Source organism: Corapipo altera, unplaced genomic scaffold, assembly GCF_003945725.1.
Source record: "Corapipo altera isolate COAL_440 unplaced genomic scaffold, ASM394572v1 49, whole genome shotgun sequence".
NCBI lineage: Eukaryota > Metazoa > Chordata > Aves > Passeriformes > Pipridae > Corapipo > Corapipo altera.
Window position 1 is genome coordinate 6,098,252 of NW_020884879.1, and position 25,208 is coordinate 6,123,459.

Genomic DNA, 25,208 nt, shown 5'->3' on the forward strand with positions numbered 1-25,208 from the left:
GTACCACGCCAAGATCCAAGAAACAACTGCAGTATTTCATAGAAACACTGTGAGCTCCAAGAAGAAGCAGCTTAGAGAAAACTCTAGAGATGCATATGGAATTCATCCAGTATTAAAATGTTTCATGATATGCCACACTTACATGGGTGAAATGAAAACTCACACCAGTAACAGACCCCTACCTCTGGCTATATGTTTTCATATGTGCTTGTGTTTTCATACTGTTTCATCAGTTCCCAGTGAAACACAACTGTTGACTCTTTACACAGTTTTCAAATACTAGTTTCCAGGACCTTTTATTGATTGTGCAAGAATACTGTTCTGTAATATTTGCAACAGTGAGTGGCTCATTTGTTACCATGCATTTTGCAAAATTATTTGTTTTCTGTCTTTTGACTGTGTTTAATAAAGATAACACACATTTCACAGCTTTCAATGCTTACCTACACCACCAATCCCCTCCCTATCTCAATAACTAATGTGGATGCTGGTTTTTTAAATTGTGTCTTTGAAGTATTCAAAATCAGTCACTGTTAGAGACAAAATACGAAGAAGCATGTTTTGATGAAACATATGGCAGACAAAACCTCAAGTAGACTGATAGGGATTATTGGCAGTTGTTCTTTTTTACTTGTCATTCTACAGGGAATAAGATACTGTTAGAGACCATCTGGGAAATCCACCTAGCAAATCCTTTGTTGTTGTAGGGATCTAGGACATCAGTGATGATTCCAGTAACTCACTGTTTTCCAGTGGCATATTACATCTGCAACACTGTTGTTTTCTATAAGTCTGAAGGTTATTAATCAGAACTTCATAGACATTGTGAGCTGAACTGTTGCACATCCTCTTGGAGTAAATGTCTATTACCTAGGTTCCCATCTACAGAGGATTACATTCAGTAATTGAAGTGATCCATCACAGACCTATTTGCTGGTAAGTAATACTATTATCTACATCTACTACTTTGTTCCTAAAAAAACAAAATTTCAGATAGATCCTCCTAGGAGCCTTGGAAGCAAATGGAGAACAGAGGAGAATTACCACAAAAAGATGAAGCAGGAAAAGGAGGATTAAAAGGCTAGCAACAAAAGAAAGATGATAGAGAACAAAACAGTTAAATAGTTTTAAAGTTGAATTCTACTTTTCTTTCTCTCTTTTCTCTATTAAAAAACTGACCTGCTCACTTCTCTCACATCAAATAGCAAATCTAGTTACATGAATAAGTAAATATCCAAAAAAAAGCAGTCAGTGTTCTAGTGTAAGTAATTATTCCCAGCAATTGCTAGGGAGAGCACACAAAAGCACAGCTTGAAGGTGTATCAAACATTCAGCAAGACATTTGACTACTGGCATTCATTCAACAAAAACCAGGATTAGAAAGAGAGATGCGTGTAAGACCACTAATAAAAATAATATTTATTTTAAAATCTCATCAATATGTTGTTATAAAACTCATTAAAGAAAAAAAATCCTGGACTTCTTTCCTCCCTTTCTTCTGAAGTTGACTTGGCATATAGAAAAAAATTCAATACCAGAAAGAAACAATTAGGAGTAACATTCTTGATTATCAACTTCTTGAATAACAACATAGTCTTGGAGGAGTGTAATGTGTGTAGAAACTGGCCAATTATCAAGCTATTTATTACAGATTAGTTTTGAGGATCAGCTCTTCAACCTCTGCATCTGAAAAATAAAAAAAATGGCAGTTAATTAAAACTGTAAATAACAGTAAGACTAAACACAATCACAGTAGGTAGCAATTATTGCTACCCCATTATATTTTGCTCAATTTACCATCAAATAGTATTTAATCTTCCAAGAGCAAGATTTCTTCTCAGTCTTTTTCTAGTTCGCAGAGGAGCTGTGTATTTGATAACAGAAGGAGAAGAAAAAGCTGCAGCAAATCATTTGACATGGTAGGACTTCAACACAAATTTAATTTCCTTCCTAATCAGAAAAAAAAAAAAAGGCACAACTAAACAAAACACAAAAGCTTGATTTAGGGACTGCAACAAGGTTCAGCCTTGAAGCTGCCTGTCAGGAACAAATCTAGGTTGAAGCGAACAGGAATTTGCCTGAGTGGTACAGACATAGGTTCCCAGGCTGATGAATTATAAAACGTTCTTAGCTGTAAATGGGGAGGGAAGTAGTAATTTCATACCTTACCTCACTGACTTCAGAGGTCCTTGATGCTTTGTCTCTTGTCTGAACAGATGTCCAGCCACTAAAACCAAGTTGGACAAAGTCCTGCATCCCCTCCACGTACAAATGCTTCTTTTTCAATATGAGAGACCAAAGACTCCAAACGTGAGTGTAAATGAGGATAGACAGCTGGATCTATAAGTAACACATATGCAATCTGGAATCAACAGCACCACTGTCTGATATTTGACCACCTTGCACCTTTTCCTTTAAAAAAAACTTCCGAGAGCATTTATAAAAGGTCAAATTAAAACTTATTCTCTTTCACTACATTAGCTAGGATCTCATATACATGTTGAGCCAGATTGTATTCTCCATTACAGATATGTAAATCTAGAGTAGCACCATCAACATAATTTTAATTGATCTGGAGTTACATTGGAATGGATACCCTGTAGGAAACCAATTTCACTTTCAAGAGCTTTCATTGAACATGAAAACCTGCTACTAAATGTACTTCCAATGGGAAGAATTAGACATAAAACTGTTATAATAGACAAAGGACTTCGATGAACGTCACTGTTAGAGAATGCTACAGCATCCATATTTCCTGGCAAACACAGCACTGATTTTTTTCATGCATCTGTAGTTGTCTCTCTCCAAAATAATGTTCTATTTAGCCATTTATCAGAAGATTCACGTCTGGAAAACACAGTGCTCTATAAAACCATAGTGCTTACACTTAAACAGTGCTTATTAAACCCTTATACTAACATCAGTTTTGGTCTTGGTACCAAAAAGCTTCTCAGTGGCTTATAGCAACTACCTTACAAAAGCAGCAAAAAACAAGAAAGACTTTTTTTCTTCATAGAACCACACTGTTTTCTCCAAACAACAAATAAACTGAATTTTGGAAACAGAAAATTGTGATTTTCTGAGCTTTCTCATTTTCTAAAAGTAGGAAAGAGTAAAATCAAGGTGTCTGATAAGTGGTAAAGCTAAAGGACTCAGTCTTTACAATAGGAGCAACCTATAAAAATCCTATGTATGAAGTAGGGTTTCATAGGGAAAGAGAAAATATCCTAGTTTGTAGGTAAGTGGGTAGAAAAAAATTAGGTCACAAAACTGCTTGCACCCTCTTTTTGTTCTCCTTTTATTGATGTTCTCCATGCGTAGGAGAAGAGAATAGGCCTGCCTCCTTTTATTGTGGTATATCTATCACCCAAGAAGTTATGAAAAACAGTGTCATGGTTCTTACCTCTGCACAAACCTGAGTATAGTGGAGAAGATGCATACTTCAACACAATATTTGAGCCTGTCTTCACACACCAAAGATGTGAGATAGAAGCTAAAAGATGTGAGATACAAGCTAAAAGATGTTGTAGCTTTGTATCACCTACACATGATGGTGACAGAGTTGGATTTCACCCTCAATTTAATTCTTCTATAATTTTTACTTTTAATCCTCAGTACAAACTGTTTCCAAAGATTTAGTGTAGAGCAGCAATGATGGATCCATCAGGTAACAACAATTAAGTCACAGCTGGAAGATGCCACCATTCTCTCCTCAGTGCTATGGCTGTAATGCTGAGAGCAGACTGGACCCTTGGAGCTGCAGACTCAGTCTCTGCTGGTATCTTGCTGCTCCACAGAATGTGTATAATGCTGACTTTGCATTCTGCCCCACCCCCCCGTTGTTGTTTGGTCAAAATCTTGTTCCATGTTGTAACATGTCCTGCCTATACCTGTACCAGACTTTGCGTCCCTGCTCATAAGTTCATTAGAGGGGCAAACAGTATTTCATGCTAAGCCTTTTCCTACTCCTAACAATTAAGTCATAAAATAAAGCTGTCAAATCCCTGTACTGTAGATTTTTAAGATATTTGCATTAACAAAACAGCAGTCAGTAAAATATAGCAATGCTTTAACAATTAATTTCTATCTGACCACGGAAATGAAATAAAATACAACAACCAACCAAAACCAAAACCAAAAAACGTAATTTCTTCTTATGCCATATCTAAGTAGTGAGATCCAGCTTCAAGCAAGGGAGATGGTGAAAACTCCTGAGGACTCCATTTGTTTTAGAAAAAGCCAAATGCTCCCTTATATTCTGACCATCACCACTTCCCCAAGGAAACCTGCAGACAGGCTAGACATATAGCAACTCCACATGTCTCAGAAACACTTCAGATGTGATGATCTTCACTGCATATAAGGAATGATCTTCCACTTTTTACTAAGACACAATCATATCTTTCAGAGAGAGTGAGAAAGAAACACATAGAAACTCTACCTTACTCCTCAGAGATGGTGTCCATCTGTGGCTAAATTCATGTACACTTTTGGAAACCAGGTTCATGATGCACCAGCATATGACAACAGGCTTACCTGTATATTTATATATTTAGGTAAGGCTGCTCGGATGGTTGGTCCTGGTTTCCTTCAGTAACAATGATCTCCAGCAGAGCAGATATTACAAGATTCTACAGCTGCACTAACCACTGAAGATGACTAAAGTTTTAACTAGAGTATCATGAAGGAACTTCAAATGACTCTTCACCCAGGACCTCACATATGCTCTGGCTTTCAGATCCCATGCAAGGTTACAGCCTTTAAAGACCTTCTTAGAACCTGTCTTAAAAGCGGACAGAGTGCCAGGCTAACCTACCACAGTGTAGATACATCTGTTACAACGCTGGTTTGAAGCTGCAATTGTTGGAAGCAAACAGCCCCTGGCAGCGGCCCATGACAGTAATACTGTTCTTTACATCAGGTGGAAGAAACACTTCAAAAGTCCAGCATTAAAGGAAGGATAGAAAGATTTTCCTTTTACACTACATGAAAGCTCTACCTTGTTGTGAACAACTGTAACTATAATGGCATGCACATTAGAATGCAGTATTATAATTAAAGGTCATGGTATGCAGCAATCATTATTCACTGTTCTCTTCTCTAAAACTATGACTTTCTTCTCAGATTTAGAGTAAAAATTTTTTACCTTGTGCCATTCTGCAAGTAGCCAATTACACACTTGAGCTAAGCATGGTGCATATTAACTCAGTCTTAGTTCCTCTGAGTCCCTTCAGAGCAACTCCAGCTGTCCAACTTTTCTATCAGAAATTTTTTCTGGTAGAAAGAAATAAAACCAACTGTTTGCAATTAGTAGGTATCCAGACAAAATGGGTACATGTGTGTAGTCTTTGTTACCTTATTTTAATGTATCTCCTAGGCATTTATGATCAGCAGCATGTGTTTCTATCTGGGAAATTCCAAAGAGAAGTTGTTGCATAATAGGAGCATCCCTTGCAATACAGACATAATGAACTATTTATTAATCCAGGTAAAATACACTGCACAATGTAGATATGACTGGTTAGCTCAAAAGCCTGTTTTTCCATACGGTATCACAATAACCTTGTTATCCAAATGCAGAAGAGACAATATCATTTAAAAGGAGCAAACTTGCTATATTTAACGAAATAAATAATGAGGAAGATATAAAGCTATATCATGACTTTTCAAAATAAAATATAAGGTCCAGGAAGTAGCAATAACAAAAGAAACAGCAATAAAAAAATCTCAGTGCTACAGAGACTTCATACAGAAATCCAGCAGGCTCACACATAAGTAAGCATATAATGATCTGAAATAATTTCGATATGCACTTAACTGAATTCATAGAACTGCATTTGCAGAGCATATGCTGATGAATACTTTCTAAGTCTTTTGTACTACAAAGACCCAGCCCTGTTAAGGTAAATTTAGGTATATATTTTTGCAGCTATGCAAAATTTCACAGACTTCAGTTTAGTCCTAAATGGTTGTAGAAAATTCTACTGCTGTGAACACCTAAGTCTTACTGGAGGCTCTGTTCCCTAACATAAGATCGATAAAAGCACATATATAAAGCGTATATACATACATATACATACGTACGTATATGTATTAACACTATGAAAACCTATGTTCATCCTTGCGCAACATTTTTTCAGTGAATGGTAAAACATTTGCAAGTCATATTCTGAAGTGTTAAATAATACACCCTAGTAGTTTAAAAAGTTGAATTAAAATTTGTTCACGGGGTTATCTAATCCCCAGTTATTTATCCTATTCTTTTCAGGCAATCTTCCCTTGATTTATTATAAAAAAACCCCCAAACCCTACATTTCTTACAAACCACTAATTACCTCCTCTGTGTACATTAGAGATACCTGATTTTAGAAAAATGTTAAGTATCCCTGTTTTGACATTCATGACTCTTGCAAAATAAGGCCATTATGTAGCAAAGTTCCCCTACAGCTCAAATAGGTATGGACAACACAAATATTCAAAAAATCGAACTTCCACAAAGGAGTAGCCATTTTCAAAAACATTTGACTATTAGTTGTCAAATTTACAAAGAAAATATGATAGAAAAACTACCATTTTTATCTCAACTTCTCCTGATCATATTTCTGCAGCACATGCAAAATTATCTATCAGAACGTCAGCCAAGAGATCTTCCTGGCTCCATCCCTTTGCCTCTGAGTTTCACAGAGTCCTAGCTATCTCAAAAAAGTAACATCTTGTACAGGCTAAATAGGTCATTTTAGAAGTTGGAGGAAGCATAATGTACTTCTCCATCCAATTCTAGCCCAATAATTGAAATATATTTCCCTTCTTTTAGAAACTAGATATTTTCTTCACTATCTTCTCATATTACTTTTCTCAATTCTTTGCCAAATAAAGACACCATAGGAATACTACATTATAAGAAGTGGTATATAAATTTTATATCTAGTGAATGCTGCAGATTATTTTTCTCATGAAAATATTATTAGAGGCATCATAGTTTAGGAACAGTATTCCCCAATTTAGTACTCCCACTAAAAAGACAAGGAATCACTTCCCTCCCCTCTTGAATGGGAGGCACAAAAGGCAGAGATCACGGATTGAGATAAGAACAATTACTGGAAACAGCAATGAGATAAGAAAAACGAACAGTAACAACAACAATACTAATAACAAAAGTGTACAAGGAAACAACATCTCAGCCTTGGCCTTATTGATCACCATAACTGGTCTACTCTGGCCTCAAATCGGGAGGCCTGGAGACACACCATCTATAACGCAGCCGTCTCCTTCGAGAACACACGCAGGATCACTCTCGAGGAAAAAAGGCAACGCAGAAAGAACCGTGTCTTGCAGAATACACCATCTAAGGAGTCTTTCTGCTGTGCCTTTTGCAATCGGATATGCCTGTCACATATTGGCCTCATAAGCCACCAGCGTGCCTGTAGCAAATGTGGATAGTGCCTTCCCAAATCTTCGTTCGCGAAGCCTAGCCATGACAAGGAGAGGGTGATTTACATCCAAAATGCTGACCAAGCCCAGGACAACGAAATAATAGTGGACAGTTTCCCTCTGCCCACCACACTTTCTCCACCAAAAAAGGAATGTTCTTCTTCTTGGAAGCAAGAGAGAGGGTCCCTACCCCTGGCAAAGGACATGAGATGGTATGGAATAATATTATGGTCTTGGCCACTCCCACACACCTCCAGGCACCACCCCTTCGCAGCTACTGCAAAAAATTAACCCTGTCCTTAGCCAAAACCAAGGCAAGAGGTTGCACTAAACACATTTGCTTACCCATCACTACCAGTGATGCCATTATTCAGGTCCAATCATCTCTGGTAACTGTGTGACTGAATGGCTGAGAGAGCACTGGGACAATTTCCAGGAGACTTCAAAAAACATCCCACATACTTGGTGTATTCTAGGTAAAAAGGACATGTGAGATATGGCTCCTAGTAAACAGTAGTACTCTGTTAACCTTATATGTTCTTTATTTTCTTTCCTTCTTTTGCAGAGAATTAGTCTAGGTTAGTTGTAAAATATTCTTTGACTGTTCAGTATGTAAGATACCATTTAAGGTAAAACAGTAGTAATTATTTATATGACTGTATATATATATGCATATTAAATTCTGAGATGTTGTACAGTCACATTCTATTCTAATACATTGACGGGTTTTAACCCTTACAAAAGTATCTTACAACTTTTTTTAGATTTAAAAAATAAGAGTAGAATTAATCTGTAAAACACTACATTGGCCAAAAAATATTCTTTTACTCTATCCTCAACTTACAGATCTCTGAAAATTTTTTGCTTATCCCAGGACTGTGTTCTTTCTGAAGTATTTACTCCATATTTAATAATCTTCATTGCATACCTAATAAATCATATACTTAAATGAACTGTGAACATCAACATGAGTTTCACTAGGACAAAACGGGGAGACAAATCTGCATATTCTTGGCAGTATAGAGTGGGTCGGATGACAGTGAGTGTGAAAGAATGTATCAATGTGGGGGATGATTCTGGTGTCTTCAAAGTTGTAGCGTAACAAAGAATGAGATGGCTTTGATTGTCATCTCAATTCATTACAAACAGATTTTTAACACTTTTCGATACATTTTTTGCATCTTAGTTGGAACTGATTGAAATTGGAAATTCAAGCTATGTTCTTGTCTTAGTTATAAATGAATTCCACATTAAGACTCCTCCTTTCTTTGCCAAGCTTATTTGTGTATTTGCAAGAGTGATGGCAGAAGCAACAACTACCTCAGGCAAAAGGGCCTGTGTGTCTGTCAATATTTGGGTGATGAGCTTCATTGGAACAATGTTCCCTGAAGCAAATGAAGATACCATCCATATTAGCCAATTTGGGACTCACTGTGCAACAGTGAAAGTACTGAGTAAATCCAGCATTGGAGTGTATACACACATTGAGACTACAGATAGTCAGAACATTTTCCATAACATGAAAATTTGTGAGAAAAAAATGTATTCCATGCAGATAGACAGTTTTCCATGAAGATTTTACGGAGAAGGTTTGGGATACATGATTTGCTAAACTGGAATGGTCACAAGAAAGATTAACAATTTCCCATTTAGTCTCCCTTTCTTCTACCCACCAAAACTCAGACACTTAAGTAACAAACACATTTCAAGTTTTTATTTTTACTCCACAGGCAATGAAGACAGAAGGTAAAATTTTAGCATAAACAAATGTTGTTCTCTAGACATCAGTCATGTACAATCCCTTTCTAGGTACGCCGAGAAAAAGTGATTTTCCATAACACTCCTCTTTCAAAAAGATGTGCCGATTCAAAGTATATCTATGTTGTCAGGTTACTGAAAGGTAATGGCTAGCATTAATAGTACTTGGATCCACAACTAACATTCTATTATTGCTCCTGTAAAAGTGGTAAGCCAGTTGTTCATCAGATAAAAAACAGGAACTTGTCACCAGTAAGATCAGTGGCTGAATTCTATGACAGGCCATTTCTTCACCCTCCCTTACAGTAGGTCCTCAAGACAAACACCTTCCTAGAAAGCAAACGAACCTAATCTATAGGATCTATCTCTATCTACAAAATAACCACCCTTGCTTCCCCTTACCCACATAATAGAAACTAGAGAGAAAAGCCCTCAGGAAATTCCAGCTTCTTAAAGCAAACTTGTCAGTTTTAATTCAGGTTAAGTGTCTGCATAACACAATAATAAAGGAAAAAAGTCAGCTCCTTTCAGATGTTGATAAATTCATGTGTAGTAATTTTCTTGGGTATAAACGGTTAACATTCATATGGATTCACTCTTGTCCTGGTTTTGGCTCAGAATGAGTTCATTTTCTTCCTAGTAGCTGGTACAATGCTATGTTTTGGATTAAATATGACAATAATACTGATAACACACTGATGTTTTAGTTGATACTAAGCAGTGCTTACCCTAAGTCAAGGACTTTTCAGTTTCCCAGGCTCTGCCAGGGAGCAGGTGCACAAGAAGCCGAGAGGGAGCATGACCAGGACAGCTGACCCAGACTGGCCTAAGGGTTATTCCATACCATAGAGCACCAGGCCTAACGTATAAACTGGGGGAAGTTGGCCAGAAGCCACCAATCACTGCTCAGACACTGGCTGTGGGCATCGGTCAGTGGGTGCCGAGTGATTGCTTTGTTCATCACTTGTGTTTCTTGGATTTTATTCCTCTTTCTCATTTTGTTATCTTCTTTTTCATTACAATTATTATTAGTAGTATTATACTTTATTTTATTTCAATTATTGCACTGTTCTTATCTCAACCCATAGGTTTTACCTTTTTTCAATTCTCCCTGCCACCCCAGCAGAGTGGGGAGGGGAGTGAGTGAGCAGCTGCAAGGTACTTAGCTGCTGGCTGGGGCTAAACCATGACAATTCTACAGATACATAATACATGTGATGAGATGGCCATCTATAAATATACATACATATATGTATCTCAGTATTTATACATACATATATATATGTATCACATTATATACATATTTATATATATATATATTTCAAATGGGTAAGTAGACACTTCTCGATAAATGAATTGATAAAATTCATGTCTGATGGAGAACTGCACCATTTTTTGTCTGTGTGTCAGCACAATATACATGCCTATACATATTTATTTACCCATGTACATCCACATACACTTAATGTACATATGCATAATATATGTGTAACAGAGCATACATACCTATATATAGCATTTAAGTAATGATCCAACAAACATTAAGTGCTTATGCGGGAATAACCTTTAGTTTGGCCTCATAAATCTTTTCCTTTTCTAAACTACACACTTCATATCTGGAGCATGTGGAAGCATCTTACCTTGCTTCCATTTTCTCTTGCCTCCCGTTCCATCTTGAGGTCAGAAATTAGGAGAGTCTTGTATTTGTTCTTTCCATTACTGCTGTGATCATCTAGTCTGTATTCTGAAGTCAGCTGAGCAGAGAGGGGACTGTCACTCAGGTTCAGAGGCTGCTCATCCTGCTCCAGATTTGTTTTGCCATTACTGTTGGTTTCTGCCATCTCCCTGCAGTGTGTTCCCCCTGAAGCATTGGAACTGTGTCCCACGGTCTCATTGCCATTAAAACTCTCTGCAGCTGAATCATCTATTAAAAAATATATATTTTCAGTCACATGCCACATCATCATCTCTGTCCAGTTCAAACATAATTTATATCTTCACAATTTTTTTCAAAATAGAATGAAAGCGGTTTATATCTACTAACACCAGTACATTTTTGCAAAATGTGCACACACATTTCTCCACATTTGCAAGTAAAAGCTTTAAGTAAATCCATGAAATATTACTAAGTTAAGGGAAATTATCTGGGCTGACACCTTAGTATCACTGTGTACAAAAAAGATAAGTATCACAAACGATTTTTAGGCACAAAGTGGCAAAATCTGCCTTAATCAATCTGTCTGTCCATATGTCTATTTCTTATTTCAGATTCTTATACCATGCTCATTACTGTAGTATTGCACATTTCCAAAATCAGCAGAGGTGCACATAGTACTCAGAGAGAATCTAGTTCTCAGGTTTTAAGTGTGCAGAACAGCACGTCGCATCCACAAACATCCTCTTGCACAGCCAAAACTTAAACACATCTGATGTATTCACTGCTGGCAGTAAAGATATGCTGGAAGAGCGGACTCCAGAAACAAAGATCCTCTCTTCATTTTGTTCACGTGCCCATTCACTTAGTTCATTCATTGTGTGTTATAATATATGTAAAAATACTGATCAATAGTGGATTAGATTATAGATCTGAAAGCTAGATCCAAAAATTCCGGATGTGTTGTTGTTACCCCCAAGATTTTACAGATGAATTGTATGATTAGTATGTGTCTTCACATACTTACGGGTTTGTATATCCTGTTGTCAGCATTCGAATTTGCTACCTGTGCTACTACTCTTTACATCTAAGCAATCTTTTCACCAACAGGCTACGTAGGAAAACAATTCATCCTTCAGTGGGATGAATTCAGCAGAATTAGGCACTCAATTTGCTTACTTCTTGTTTTTTAAAGCACCTGGTTTTTGGCAACTTGCATGGTTTTGCTAATGGTGCTACACCTGCCTAGGGCTCTACAAGCCTATGCTTATTGCAGACAGTGAAGCTGGAAACAAAACTGAGGAGTTAGTAGTCAGGAATGTGTTCAGATTGAAACTGGAGATACAGGATGAGATGGACCTTAATATTTTAGCACCTTAATATACCATCTGCTTTGGGCCCTTCTAAACAACTTCCATGGAAAAGAAGTAAACACATTATACACCAGTGGTATTTAAAAAAAAAAAACAACACACCATCAGGACACGTTCTCTAATGGATGAGCTCAGAAATACTCATACTTAAACTACATGAATAATCAAACTATTGACTCACTATCATTATTACAATAAAAAACAACTATTCACTGCACTCAGATCAGATTTTTGAAAGGGAAAAAAATACTGTATAAATGGGGAGTGATCTAACTCTATTAAATACTTAGAAAGTCATAGACAAGACATGATACATCAGTGCCTTGCTTGCTGTACTCATCCAAAACTTTTATGTCACAAAGTATACAGGACTGGGCATATATTATGAACATATTTTTAAAAATTTCTTTGTTTTTTAAACCTGCAAAAAATCTAGTTTCATAAAAATCCATAATAAGAATCATAATTTAAATGGTTTTATTTAAGGAACATTTTTGTTGTTCTATAAAATGCTTTATAATTAATGGCTGGAGAAAAAAAAAGGTATGCTTTGGTATGTACCACTTTTATATGACTTCTTACAAATACAAATGTATATACTATAAAATACATAACATCCCTAGAATAATACTTTTAAATGTGTACACCAACCAAACTTGCAACAGAGCAATGCTGCTTGGGGATTTCAGCTATGCAAGTGAATAAAGTAAGCAGGATGTATCTTTGATAAACCTTCTATCATGCCCTGAGACTTATGTCTTAAAGAGCATAACCAATAAAAAAGGTTAAAATTCTAAACAGAGTTTCAGAAATAAATATGCAGTTTTACTATTCTAAAAGAGAAAATGAAATTCCAATATGGGGGGGGTGGTGGTATTTTTTTAAAGAAAATAGCCATATTTGCAATACATTTTAAAAGCTCTGAGATATCAGAAAAAATCCAGATTTCTTTAAGAGAAAACACTTTGATTACTGCTGATTTGTATTTAGGACTGTTAACAGATAATTGGCTTCTTGATTATCAGTTTAACAAGTGATAGTTAGTTTCAAATTAATTAAATCAATTACTGAATTGGTCACAGAGTGAGGGATGCTCTTCACTTTGAAGGGCTCAGAAAATTCCCTACTATTGGGAGCAAAGAGAGAAACAAGTGAGTAATTAGAGGATGCAAAGAACCACCTAAAAGGTGGGGGCACTGCCTACTCTGCAACACACAAGTCTGATCCCTAGGGAACTTCTGTGTGCTGGCACTCAAGTGTCCCCGCTCATGCAGTGCAGAGGAACCACTACCAGGACACAGACAGCTAAATGGGAATGATGAGACCTGTGCTTAGAGCTAGATCCAGGAACAACCAATTCTCAAGCACAGCTGTTAGTTTTACCTTGTAATCATAAGCAATAATTCTTTTATTTCTTTTTTTCCCCTTTATGACAAATAGTTGAAAACTAAAGCTTACACGTGTGAGAAGGTTACAACGCAGAAGAAAAAAAATCTTATATTTGTTCTAAAACATGACCATTGAAAAGATTCCTATGCTGAGTAAATGCAATCAAGCATTATAATACTCTGAAACAATAAAAAAGTATTTACAAAATTTTGTCTTTTCTTAGCAAAACTTAGTTACTCAATGGTAAATCTCAGTTTCTACTATACAGTCAAATACTTGTTTTTACAGTCATGTAACGTGGCTTGTTAGAAATGGAAATTGTTGTTGGGTTAATGCTAAGGAAAATGGCTACAATGGGTATGATATAAATCATGAGTTTGCCAAGTAAAGAGAAATAAAAGAGATGAAGGAAAAACAAAAAGTGGTGGAGCACTAATAGTTTCTTACAGATGTTACCAAGGTAACTAGATTACAAGGTTTAGTCTATTCCTCATCCCTGGGCAGCTGTCTATTTTTGCCAAGAATAAGGCTACTTCAAAGCAAGAGTTGCTCAGGAAAAAGTCAGGAGGGTCTGGCCCAGGAAAGGAAAGACTTGTTCACCCTTGGATACAGGCAGTCACAGCCCAAACACCTCCTGACTGCTGGGCTGAGATGAAGTCCACCCCCTCCCAGTGCACAGGGGGAAGCAGCCATGGACTCACTGCGTGGCTCCCCTCCTGCAAGAAGCTTTTTGTCCCCACTGCCAGTCACCAGCCATGACTGCAAATTATGCCCTCATCAAATGCAGTTGCTTACTCAGGGCAGGACACATCTTTAGTAAATGTGCAGCTGTCAAACCCTTACCCCAGGATGCTGAAAGACTGGGAACACAACTACAACTGCTTTTGTTACTTAAGACTGAAAAGGGCGAGTCTGACTGCAAAATATGTATGTGTTTCACTTCAGAAATACAGCTAGATGGGGCTTGCCTCACCTATGCAGAGATCCTCTTCCAGGGACTAAAGAGCATCACCTCTCAGAAAAATACTCCAAGAACAGACTGCTGAATCAGACAGCAGCCACCTTCTTGCTGAAGCATAGAACAGTCTCCAGGCTTAGGCAGAGACTTCTCACTCATGGACCGGTATTTCTTACACCTCCTTTTCCACTTGCACACTGCTCCACACTGATCATTTGCTCTGACCAACACCCTTTGGATACTTTCAGTCCAAGTACTCTCTGTATTAAGGGTAATTGATAGGACAAGGGGTAATGGCTTTAAACTGAGAGGCAGGGTTAAATTAGATATTTGGAAGAAATTCTTTACTGAGGGTGATGAGGTACTGAAACAAGTTGCCCTGAGAAGTTGTGGATGCCCCATTCCTGGAAGGGTTCAAGAGCAGGTTGGATATGCCTTGGGCAACCTGGCTTAGTGGAAGGTCTCCCTGCTGATGACAGGAGAGTTGGAATTAGATGGTCTTTAAGGTCCCCTCCAACTCAAACCATTCTAAGGTTCTACGATTCTAATTCTCAAAACAAGAACTGCAGTAACTTTTCTACTTCAAAGTTAGTTCCTTAATCATCACATTGCATTACAGCTTCCAGCTCCTCCTTTTAGATCCCACAGAGACCAGCAAGATACAAAGTGACACCAGCTTTGTTTTTGAACACATGAGAAGTCTGTATTCCTGCTGTGAACTTTCCAGGCTCATTGCAATCATCACTGTGTTAGTTTTCTCCCTGCTTTTGAAGGAAAATTGGAAATGGTGGAAGAAAAGACAATGCCAAAGAAAGCTCAAGCAAACAGATGCTCTGAATATGAATTTTGATTCTCAGAACTATTGCATCCTTCACTTCAGTTATCTGCCACAGACATTCACATTATCATGGCCTAAATCTCCATCAAAAATCAGTGGCAGTTGGTATTTTAAGAAAAGTCTGATTTAGAGCAGGAAACTAGGTCTTAATTTATAGGAATATATTTTCCTTTCAAACAATATCCAGATTTATGAATGGGCAAACAACATACATTGCTAGAATTAGAGATTCTTCTGTTACAGGTTAACATCCAGTTGTTCTATTCAGAAAGAACTGTCTTCAGACAAGATATGTCAAATGCTCAATGCAGTGCTCAATAGAAGTGCTTTCTTAAAGTTGAAGTGAGCACCAAAGATGGCTGGAATAACAAGTTTATCAAATGCTACTTTTCTGAGAGCACGAATTTAAGATCTGAACTCTAATATGTGTCATTGAAGTACTGTGAATAGCAAACCAAGATACATATATATACTCTCATTTATCTCCTTGAGAGAAAAATCTCCAGATGTTCTAAAGGATCTCTTAGGTATCAATTTTATACTCTAAATCACCCAGACTTTTCATATTCCTTGCAGGTAAGTCAGGGAGGAGTTAAGAAGCCATTCTACATAGACAAATCTCTGATTAAATCCTCACCCTCTCTCAAATTAACTCTCGTGTGAGAATGCAATTAATATTTAGAGTATGCTTAACAGTTTATACAGCTGAGATTTCAGCTACCTGAAACACATTTTGCTAGTGAGTAATCCAAAGCACTGGGCTTCAGCTCTAACAGCAGTAATGGGCCCAGGCCTGCAACCATATGGCCACACGGAACCTCAGATCCACTGAAAGGGCATACAGCTCACTTAGGAAGCAGACAGAAAACAAGGGAAAGGCAATTAACCTTACACCACCTGTGGCTCTTTTGAAATAGTCTGACTATATGAGGGTATCCTACAAGTCAAAACCATTCCTGGTAATAATTAATCACACCAAACGAAGAAGGCATTTGTTGGGGCCACTTCGTTCTGCTGTAAGGATTGGAGACACAGCCCAAATGATGCCTGCAGACTCCAAGGCAGCATGCATTCAGGTTAAATGAACTCTTTGAGTGGGCTACCTGTTGACAGAGCATCTCTGAGAGCAGCAAGATGGGTAACTGTTCTTTCTAAAAGGAGATTGGAAGCAAATGAGCTGAGTAGGATGAGTGAGACTGAAACTTCTTGCTGTGCAAATGCAGGCTGTCATAACACCCACTCTGAAAGATTGTCTACCAAAAACCCTGTATGCTGAAGTTTGCTTTAATCTTGTTGGGCTGGACACCATCAGGCCAGACCTTGCCAAACACCGCTTTATACCCTGAGCAATCTGATTCATTTGAAGAGGATCACTTGCAAGAGACAGTAGTGCAGACCAGAGTGACAGGCTCCATATCAGAACTATGCTGTCCTCCTTAAACTTTGGCTTCAATATTGCACGTGTTTTATTCTCCGTATGTTAAAATACAACTTTAATGTAAATAATATGTTACACAAGCAACCATTTTAAACTAAGTTAGTTACATTCCTTCCATAATCTACAAAAGGCAAACCTTCCCAACAGGAGCTACTGAAAAAAACACTCTACCGATGGAATCCAACAGCAGGCAGTCTGGGGAGAGCTACACCATGAATCAGGTAAAAGGTGGTGACTCACAGAAATGTCTGTAGTATAAAGTAATTACTGAGACTTTTCTAAATAAACTGATGAAAGGCAAAGACACTTCTCACTCCCAGCACTTTTCACAAGGACCATTTAATACCAATTTGTAACAGTTATGTATTTGGTTATGCTTCATTTACATCACAAGTCATGTTTCGAAAAAAAGTTCAATAAATAACTTAAAAGCCAGTCAAAATCAACTCTATCTATTCATTATCTTCATTCCCTTTCATATTATGATAAAGAACAGGGGTTGAATTAATGGAGGTACAAAGGTGATTTCAGATGCTCTTTTATTCTTCATTTCATAAAGCATAAGAATGGCCATAGTTGGTCAGATAAAAAATGCACTTTGTTCAATATCCTGTCTCCTGCAGTAAATATTAGGAGATGTTTAGGGAAAAAAATAAGCCAAGCATATACAATTCTTCCTCCTATGGATTGCTGAGCCCTTAATAATTCTAAATTCAAGGTCTTTTTGACCAGTGTGTGGTTTCTAGTAGCACACCAACACTCAAAAGATTTTTTGATTTCCAAAAATTAAGTCTTTATTAACCTGTGTAAAACCCAAGCACCCTTCTCTGCTCCATAAAGTTACTGCCACTATTTCTGTTTCCACTAAAATGTCAGTACGGTGGCAAGGAAATAAGGAACAGGAATGAAGAGGTAGGCAGGGTGATGTGCACAGAGCTCAGTCCCTAAATTCACAGTGAGGCTGCATTTGCTCCATATTTTATTCAATTATAGTGTTAAATAACCGAGCAGTGAACAATTGCCACTCCATGACATCAGCAACTATCAGAAAAATAACACTGCCCTCTCAGTCACAGTGTTATAGAAGGGCTCATTTATAAAGCTTCATGAGTGATTTGCATGACTACTTTGCCTGTAGAGCTCCTGTCCCCGCATATAGATAGCAAGGAGATGAAGCAGAATGTGTATTGGGAGGATACTGCACATGTAAATAATCAATTGGAAAGCTCACTGGGTGCACAGTTGTCTTATTATCACTGTGTATCTAGTTTGTACTTGTTCTTTGGCATTTACACTTCAAAACACATAGCCCTTAAGGTCTCTGGGGAGAAAAATCCCTAGTTTTGCCCTTACACTGGAGAAACCTTTAGGGCACATTTTGTAACAAAGGCTCTGTCAAGCAATTGTTAATATAGAAAACCTGCAATTCTTCTAAAAGTTTTTATGCCGTGTATAGGATCATATTTGACAGGCAAAATATCATCTGGCACTGAGAATGTGGCTTAGAGCTCCCTCTCTGGGCAAGCATTCCAGGAAAAACCTCTCAGTTTGATAACATACGAGTGATGCTAGAAGTATTGCCTTATGCTCATCCTGAAGAGGACTCTGGATGTCAGAGTAGTTTATTGATAAGAAGCTAGGAACTGAAGAAGGCTGGAACACAGGCAGGCAAATAGGGCTCAGGACAGACTAACTCTTACTTCTGAGAATCACTAAAATTCTGAAGATGTACAGAACTTATCAGCAACAAAGACATTTGAGTCTGCAATATATTATGAAAAGGAGAAATATGAAGCCTTTTCCTTAAAGTAAAAAGAGGTAACCTAGGATATCTTACACCCTCCTCCTCCTTGTCCATCATGGAAGAAGTTTATGCTGCCGTAGCTAAAGGCTGCTGCAGGTAGCAGCAGCTGCTGCCATTCCTGGCGGCAAGAAGACTCCAGTGCTGTGCCAGCAACAGACAAAGAGTAATATGTAAGGGCATGTTTGTGCCTAAACTTCAACCCAAATGGGGCTGAAAGAAAACTTACTGTTAAATTTATCTGCCATTTGGACCTAGTGCATATGTGCAATATCTAATTTTACTTCATCAGGATCTGCCAGAAGACAAAAGAGAGGAAAGATCAAGTTGGAATCATCAGAAGAAATTCTCTGCAGATTGGATGCCCCAAAATCTGGAATTTTTAGTAAAGCCCTGTAAAGTCTAAAATGCAGCCCACCAGTTTCAGTGTGTTATTCACTCAGTGATATCAGTCTGTATTTCTTTCTAGAAGAGTGAAGCCCTGAGCACAAGCAAGATAAGTAATAGCTTGACAGCTTTGCAACCCCTCAGCAAATTGCTGCCTACTCTTCCATAAGGGCAGCAAGGCTATGGAAAGGCTCATTATACTCCCTCCACCAGTAAAACTGGGAGAGAAAGGGGGAAGAGGCCACAAGAACAAATAGAAATGGCTGCTTTGAGCTGCATATGTTCTTAGCAATATTTAAACCACACTCTGACTTGGGGCCTCAAACTTTACAGTACAAATTGCTGGATTTGCCTGAATGCTACATTCCTAGCAGAGTACTGAACAGAAGTTTCCTCTTGAAATATGAAAAATTCATATGTCTGTTAATATTTTATCTGTCACTAGCTCACTACAATAGAGTAGAAATAAGGAAAAATTGAAAAAAAGAGAGAGAATTGGGAAAATGTACCTATACATGCCCAAGCATATGAAAAGCAAGAGTTCTGCTGAAGTTCAACAGATGCTGATATTGTATTTTAAGTTTTATTTTAGAACCATTCTGAAGAAGTCTTTCAAGCATTCCTTATTTTAAATTTGTAACGTATACATAACCTCAGTAGTTACCAGCTGCTATTTAGATGCATAAAACAAAGAGCAACTTAAATCAAAATGCCCTGTCAGCCCAATATTTTGGTCACCTCTCTAATAATAAAGATAGTTCAACTGAGTTGACAGCATAACTCTCAGTAACAATATTTCTACAAATAATTCAGACTCATTAGACTCTTCATCATCTGTTTTGTAGCTCTACAGTTAGGATTTCAAACTTACAATATAATTTTATTGATTTTTTTTTTTTACACAGAAAAGTATGATTTAAAGACTTTTATTACTTAATTTAAAGCAATTTTACTGTTACTCACAACTGCATACTAAAAGCTAGGACACAAAAATTCTTCAAAACTAGAAGTGAAAACATTTCCTACAGTTTTTATTTTTTTTCTAGTTTTCATTTTATAATGATGGTAAAATTAATTGGTTTTTAGCAAAAAGATTGTTTTTCACTTTGGAACAATTCTGTCACATCCTTTCCAATCAGTTATCTCCACTCACCTTACCGTATAGGCTTTCAGGAAAATTTCCTACCTCAGCAGAGAGTAAAATAAGTGCCTCTAATATTAACACACTGAAATTCAGTTTAAAAATAGGTAATAAGCATATAATTGGGAAGAACTAGAAGACAAGTACGTAGAATAGGAAGTAGGAACTTATAGCCTTGTATTTCTATGCAGTTCTAGCATTATCAACAGTTAACTGAAACTTCCTCAATACATTAGGAAACTAGATGTTAGTGAATCTGAGAAGTCAGAACAGTAAATATCCAATTGTAGGACTCCATAAGGGTTGCTGTTTCCTTAATTAGTGAATGTAATGTAATTAATGTTTTGCTGAGACAGAGTCCCTGTGAGTCAAGTATAGGATTCTGCTACAGATAAACTGTAAATTTAGAAATTCAAGGAATTCCAGAGCTTGGAAAGCTGCTATTAAAAACTTGGACAAATAAGCATGTGCAAGGCATATAAATTACATGTCCCTTTTCAATTCAGTTTGCTTTTTATTCTGCCACTTAAAAATGCATATGAATGTCCATGGCAGCACGTACATTACTGTTTCCTGCTTTGAGCATGCCGTGGGTGACTACAGCAAGTGGTCTGCTCACTGCTTGAGGGAAAACACTATTCTGGTCACACAGGACACCACTTGATAACAAACTTGGCCTTCCTCCATCTGGCAAGCAACCATGTTTGAATGTTCTATCCCTTATGCTTTCCTATTATATTGTTCACTGTATCAAGCGTAAGTTAAAAATATTCAGCATGTACAATGCTTAAGCGCCAGCCCAAACACCAGAAAAAGAATGCTAAAGATTCAGCAATGCTAAGAAACCTTTACCTGAACACAAAAATATTGCCATTGAGGTAAAGGGCACACGCATATTGAGAGTGTCTCTAGCATGTTAACTATAATTACAAGGCAGAAAAATAAGCAATGCTGATAATTGAAGTCCCTTTGATGAGTCTGAAAAATTTCTCTAACACAGTGAATGCCAAAACTGCCAAGAGAGATGTATAGACATTATCATACCCAAGGCATTAAAATCTGCTTGGAAGTTTACAACAGTTAATGCTTTTTTCTACTGAAAAATGGCCCAACTCACCGGAATCCTGAAACATGTAATATAACTTGGGCTGAAAAATGGCAGATTTGCACACTCTATCTACAAACGTCCATGATTGAGGAATTTTACACCAATTGGGTGCCACAGAACACAGCAGACTTTCTATAAGGTATTAATACTACAGGAAGGTCTCTTCTGCCTTTCCTAAAGTCACCACTTTTAAATCCCAACTGCCTTATAATCCTACAGATAGACGTGATGACTTCCAATCTGACTGGCAAAGTTCAAACATTCTCTTTCCTTTTCAGAAATTATTTTCAGGGGAAAAAAAACCTCAACCATGTTCTTTTATCAAAGTCAGTAATTTTTTTTACAATTCCCAAAATATAGCTGAGCATTTGGTCACACATTGGCTAAAAATTTCCTAGAGTAAGGGGTATCCGAAGACAAAAAAAGAATGATTCTGTTAGATGGTCTGTTGTCACAGTATCCCTGGCAAACCAAGTAAATATGATTCAGTGCCCAGAAACTTCAGAAAATCCAAAGGATCTGATAGATAGTTCTGGCATATCTACTGCTATTCCTCAACAGAGCTGCAGACTTCAAATTTTCACTGCCAAGCCATCCGACTAAGCAATGCCTCTCCTGTTTCAAACTTTCCCTCCCACTGCAATGCAGTGGGTTGCACTTGGGTGGGGAACAGAGCAAGTATGAGAGGGTGCAATGAACAAGAGTGTAAATGGAAGATTAAAACTTGAAAACTATTTGAGCTTGAAAATTTTTGCATGAAGACTATAATTTTACAGTTCCCTTCTGAGAAGCTAATGCCAACAGAAACACTACGGGTTCTTGAACTTAATATTAATGTAGGAACTTTCAAAAATTTTCTTCTCATTAAAGGCAATCACTTTGCCCTTGCTGAAACATCACTGAGAGCTAGTCTCAAAACCAGATTACTCAACAAGGCCAGAAAGTAGAGCAATCAGAATACCAGCCTTCAGAGAGAATACATGAACTGTTCTGCAGTTCTTTGCAGACTGGAGAGATTTCTTAAGAAATAAAATAACTGGTCCATTATTCTAATTTACTTAAGGGTTTCTGGTAGCCCAGCAGAATTCAGTAATGGGATGGTCCACACACAGAGTAATTGCTGCATGTGCTTTTACTGTGCTTTACACTATTGATAAGGTACCATTACCAATGAAAATTTAAATGTTAATCAAAGTGAATCAGTCCTATTCTCACTAAAATTCCACCTACTAATTATGTACAGATTGTTGTTAACAATCAGAAAACTAGAAAGGGAAAGAATAAAACCTTGTCAAAGAGTCCAACTGTAATGCCTGCTTGGCCTCCTTATCATATGGGACTGACTTGACAATGAAGGGCAGCATGAAATTGTAAAAAACTGACCATTTGTTGAGCTGGCTCAACAGATCTCTTATGCTGAAACGAGCAGGCTGCTCCTAGTAAATCAAGTGTTTTAAATCTGCATTCTGTCTAAAAATGATGTTCTCTGTTGTAAAGCTAGCTTGGGGAGAAAGGGGAAGCCCAGCGCCGAGCACTCACAGAAATGCTTGGTGTTATTCTAGATATAGAAATAAAGACAATGTTATTGCAAAATCAGATATATAATTTGTTTTCCCTTTACAATCTGTAAATAAGATTATTTGGCCCATGATAGGCTTTGTATTTTGAAAGGATCATCATTGTATAGCCACTTTAATCTAATTGAAATGCACATTAGAAACAGAAACAGATCTATGACAAACAGCTGTACAGCAAACCTTTTCCCAAGCTTCCAAAAAACTTAGAAAATATAGTGTTTACAAAAAAAAAAAACTGACAAGAAAGAAAAACACTTGCTAATAATCTTTCTCCTGCTTCAATAAACTGTAAATGCCCATAAAAACAGCAGAATCCCAGGAGGATCTTTCAAATCCCAGATCATTACTTTGCAATTCTTAAGATCACCTTCATAAACTGATCACCTTACTTCCTAAATAATAATTACAAAGCAGTTCTAAGCAAATCGTGTTTTCCAGAAGCTTAGGTTAAAATTTTTTGAAGAAGAATATGGTTTTGAAGATGGCTTTGAGAATAGGTTAACCTTATTTCTTCTGGGTAGAAAGTTTTTACCATTGGATCAAGCAGAAAAGTTACACATGATGAAACACACTATTTCAATCCTGATCATGAATAGGATGTTATTTCTAATAACTGTTACAAGCTTGGGGTGCTGTCATCTTTCATATCCAATGTAAAAGCAAACAATAAGACCAACACTCAACAGCATGAAATGCCTAGTGTGTTCTCTTTCACAGAACACCAGCAGGTTTTTCCTTTTCTGCAATTGCAGATTACTGCCATTGGAAGAAATAATGCAACCAATACAACACCAACAAAAAAACAACCAAAGGGGAGCTCTCAATGGTAAACACACCGCAATCAAATCTATTAATTGCACTCAAACACAAATTTGATTGGGGAAATTTGTTGCTGATGGCACCTGGTGCTACAGGTATGACATATTCTGAAACTGTTCCTTATTCTGCATGTAGGAATCAACAGAAACTTCAAAGCTAGATATTTAATTGCTCCAAAAATTATAAAACAATCTGCAGAAAGCATGGGTTTACTACCCCTGCTTAAGTGAGTGTGACAGGCTTCAGAATACAGAAAAATATTGACACAAATGGATTGCTCAAGCTATATATGTCAGTTCAGGTACCCAAAGAAATTTCAGTTGTCTAAGCAAAGAAATGGTTACCATCTTTGAGGCTCCAACACATGAATAAAAACATTTTGGATGAACCAAAGCACAGTCTTTCTAAAAGAAAAATCATTTCTTTATTACCCATTTAGAAGGCAGTCTAAGGCTATCATCTTCTTTAGAAAAGTCTGCAATGCCTCAAAGATATTCTTGGCATTCCCCTTTAGCAAACAGATAAATACAGATTTTCAAATTCCTGATCTTGCCTCCCAGTGTTACCCTAGGAAAAATACTCTAGGAAGCCTTTGACATTTTGGTCCAAAATCTTTTAAGCTCACTCAAGAAGCCTTTGAAGATGAACATTTTCTCAGAATTTATATAATTTCAGCATTATCTTCTTCTGTTGAAGAACACCTGGGATAGCTCTATTTTGAAATATTTTCAACAAACAGCAAAATCAGTTAAATAATGTGGTGAAAATCACCAGAAATCATTGATGTGGAGCCCCTTTTACATAGATGTCATCAACCAATTCTCAAGCCGTTGTTTTCCCAAAAAGCACTTCTTTTTAACTTCAGCTTTGAAATCTGCAGTTTCTGCAGATTCCTACACTAGGAGTCCCTGCCAAACTCAACACCACAGCTTGTGATTCAGGAAATTAAGATAAAATACAGGGAGCAGAGGCTGAGCTTTTGCATCAGAAGTGGACATACGCTGACAGTGCATTTGCAGACAGTAAAAGAACTGGTAACTGTTAATGCATCACGTGGTAACCACAATAGGAGCCACTGAAAGCAATCTTCAGTAGTTTATGTAGTAGCAAAGAGAAGAATGGAAGGATATTAGTGAACATCACAGCACTTTTGCTCTTGGACTTGAATATCCAAAACACAGTTTTGATCAGATCCCATTTGGTTTGCTGCTGGCTGAACAGAATCGCAAATCACAGATGCAATCAGAAATGCTGCTGCTGCTGCCATTAACCCACATGTACAGCACTTGACTTCTCCTCAGCATGTTTCAGAAAATTTCGATCATAACAACTAGAGAAATGACAAATTCAAAATGACCAATTATTCACCTAAAGACAGACCATTAAAGGGGTCCACACCAGGATACAATAACTAATCTGTTGTCAAGAATGAATTTGCAATGATAAAATAAAATGCACTACATGTGAAAAGATTGATCACTCATACCTTGAGCTCACATTCATTCTCCCATCCCCTGTAAAACTTCTGGTGGACTC

The 25,208-nt window shown here is 37.3% G+C and overlaps 1 protein-coding gene across 7 annotated transcripts in view; it reads right to left on the reverse strand.

Annotated features, from left to right (window-relative positions):
- NOL4 (nucleolar protein 4) overlaps positions 1 to 25,208 on the reverse strand; it is a 188,289-nt gene that overhangs the window by 70,517 nt on the left and 92,564 nt on the right. For all 7 annotated transcript variants that reach the window (XM_027638831.1, XM_027638830.1, XM_027638833.1 and 4 more), the window contains one exon: positions 10,830 to 11,113. In XM_027638831.1, the coding sequence (XP_027494632.1) occupies positions 10,830 to 11,113 (284 nt within the window). The remainder of the gene's footprint in view (positions 1 to 10,829; positions 11,114 to 25,208) is intronic.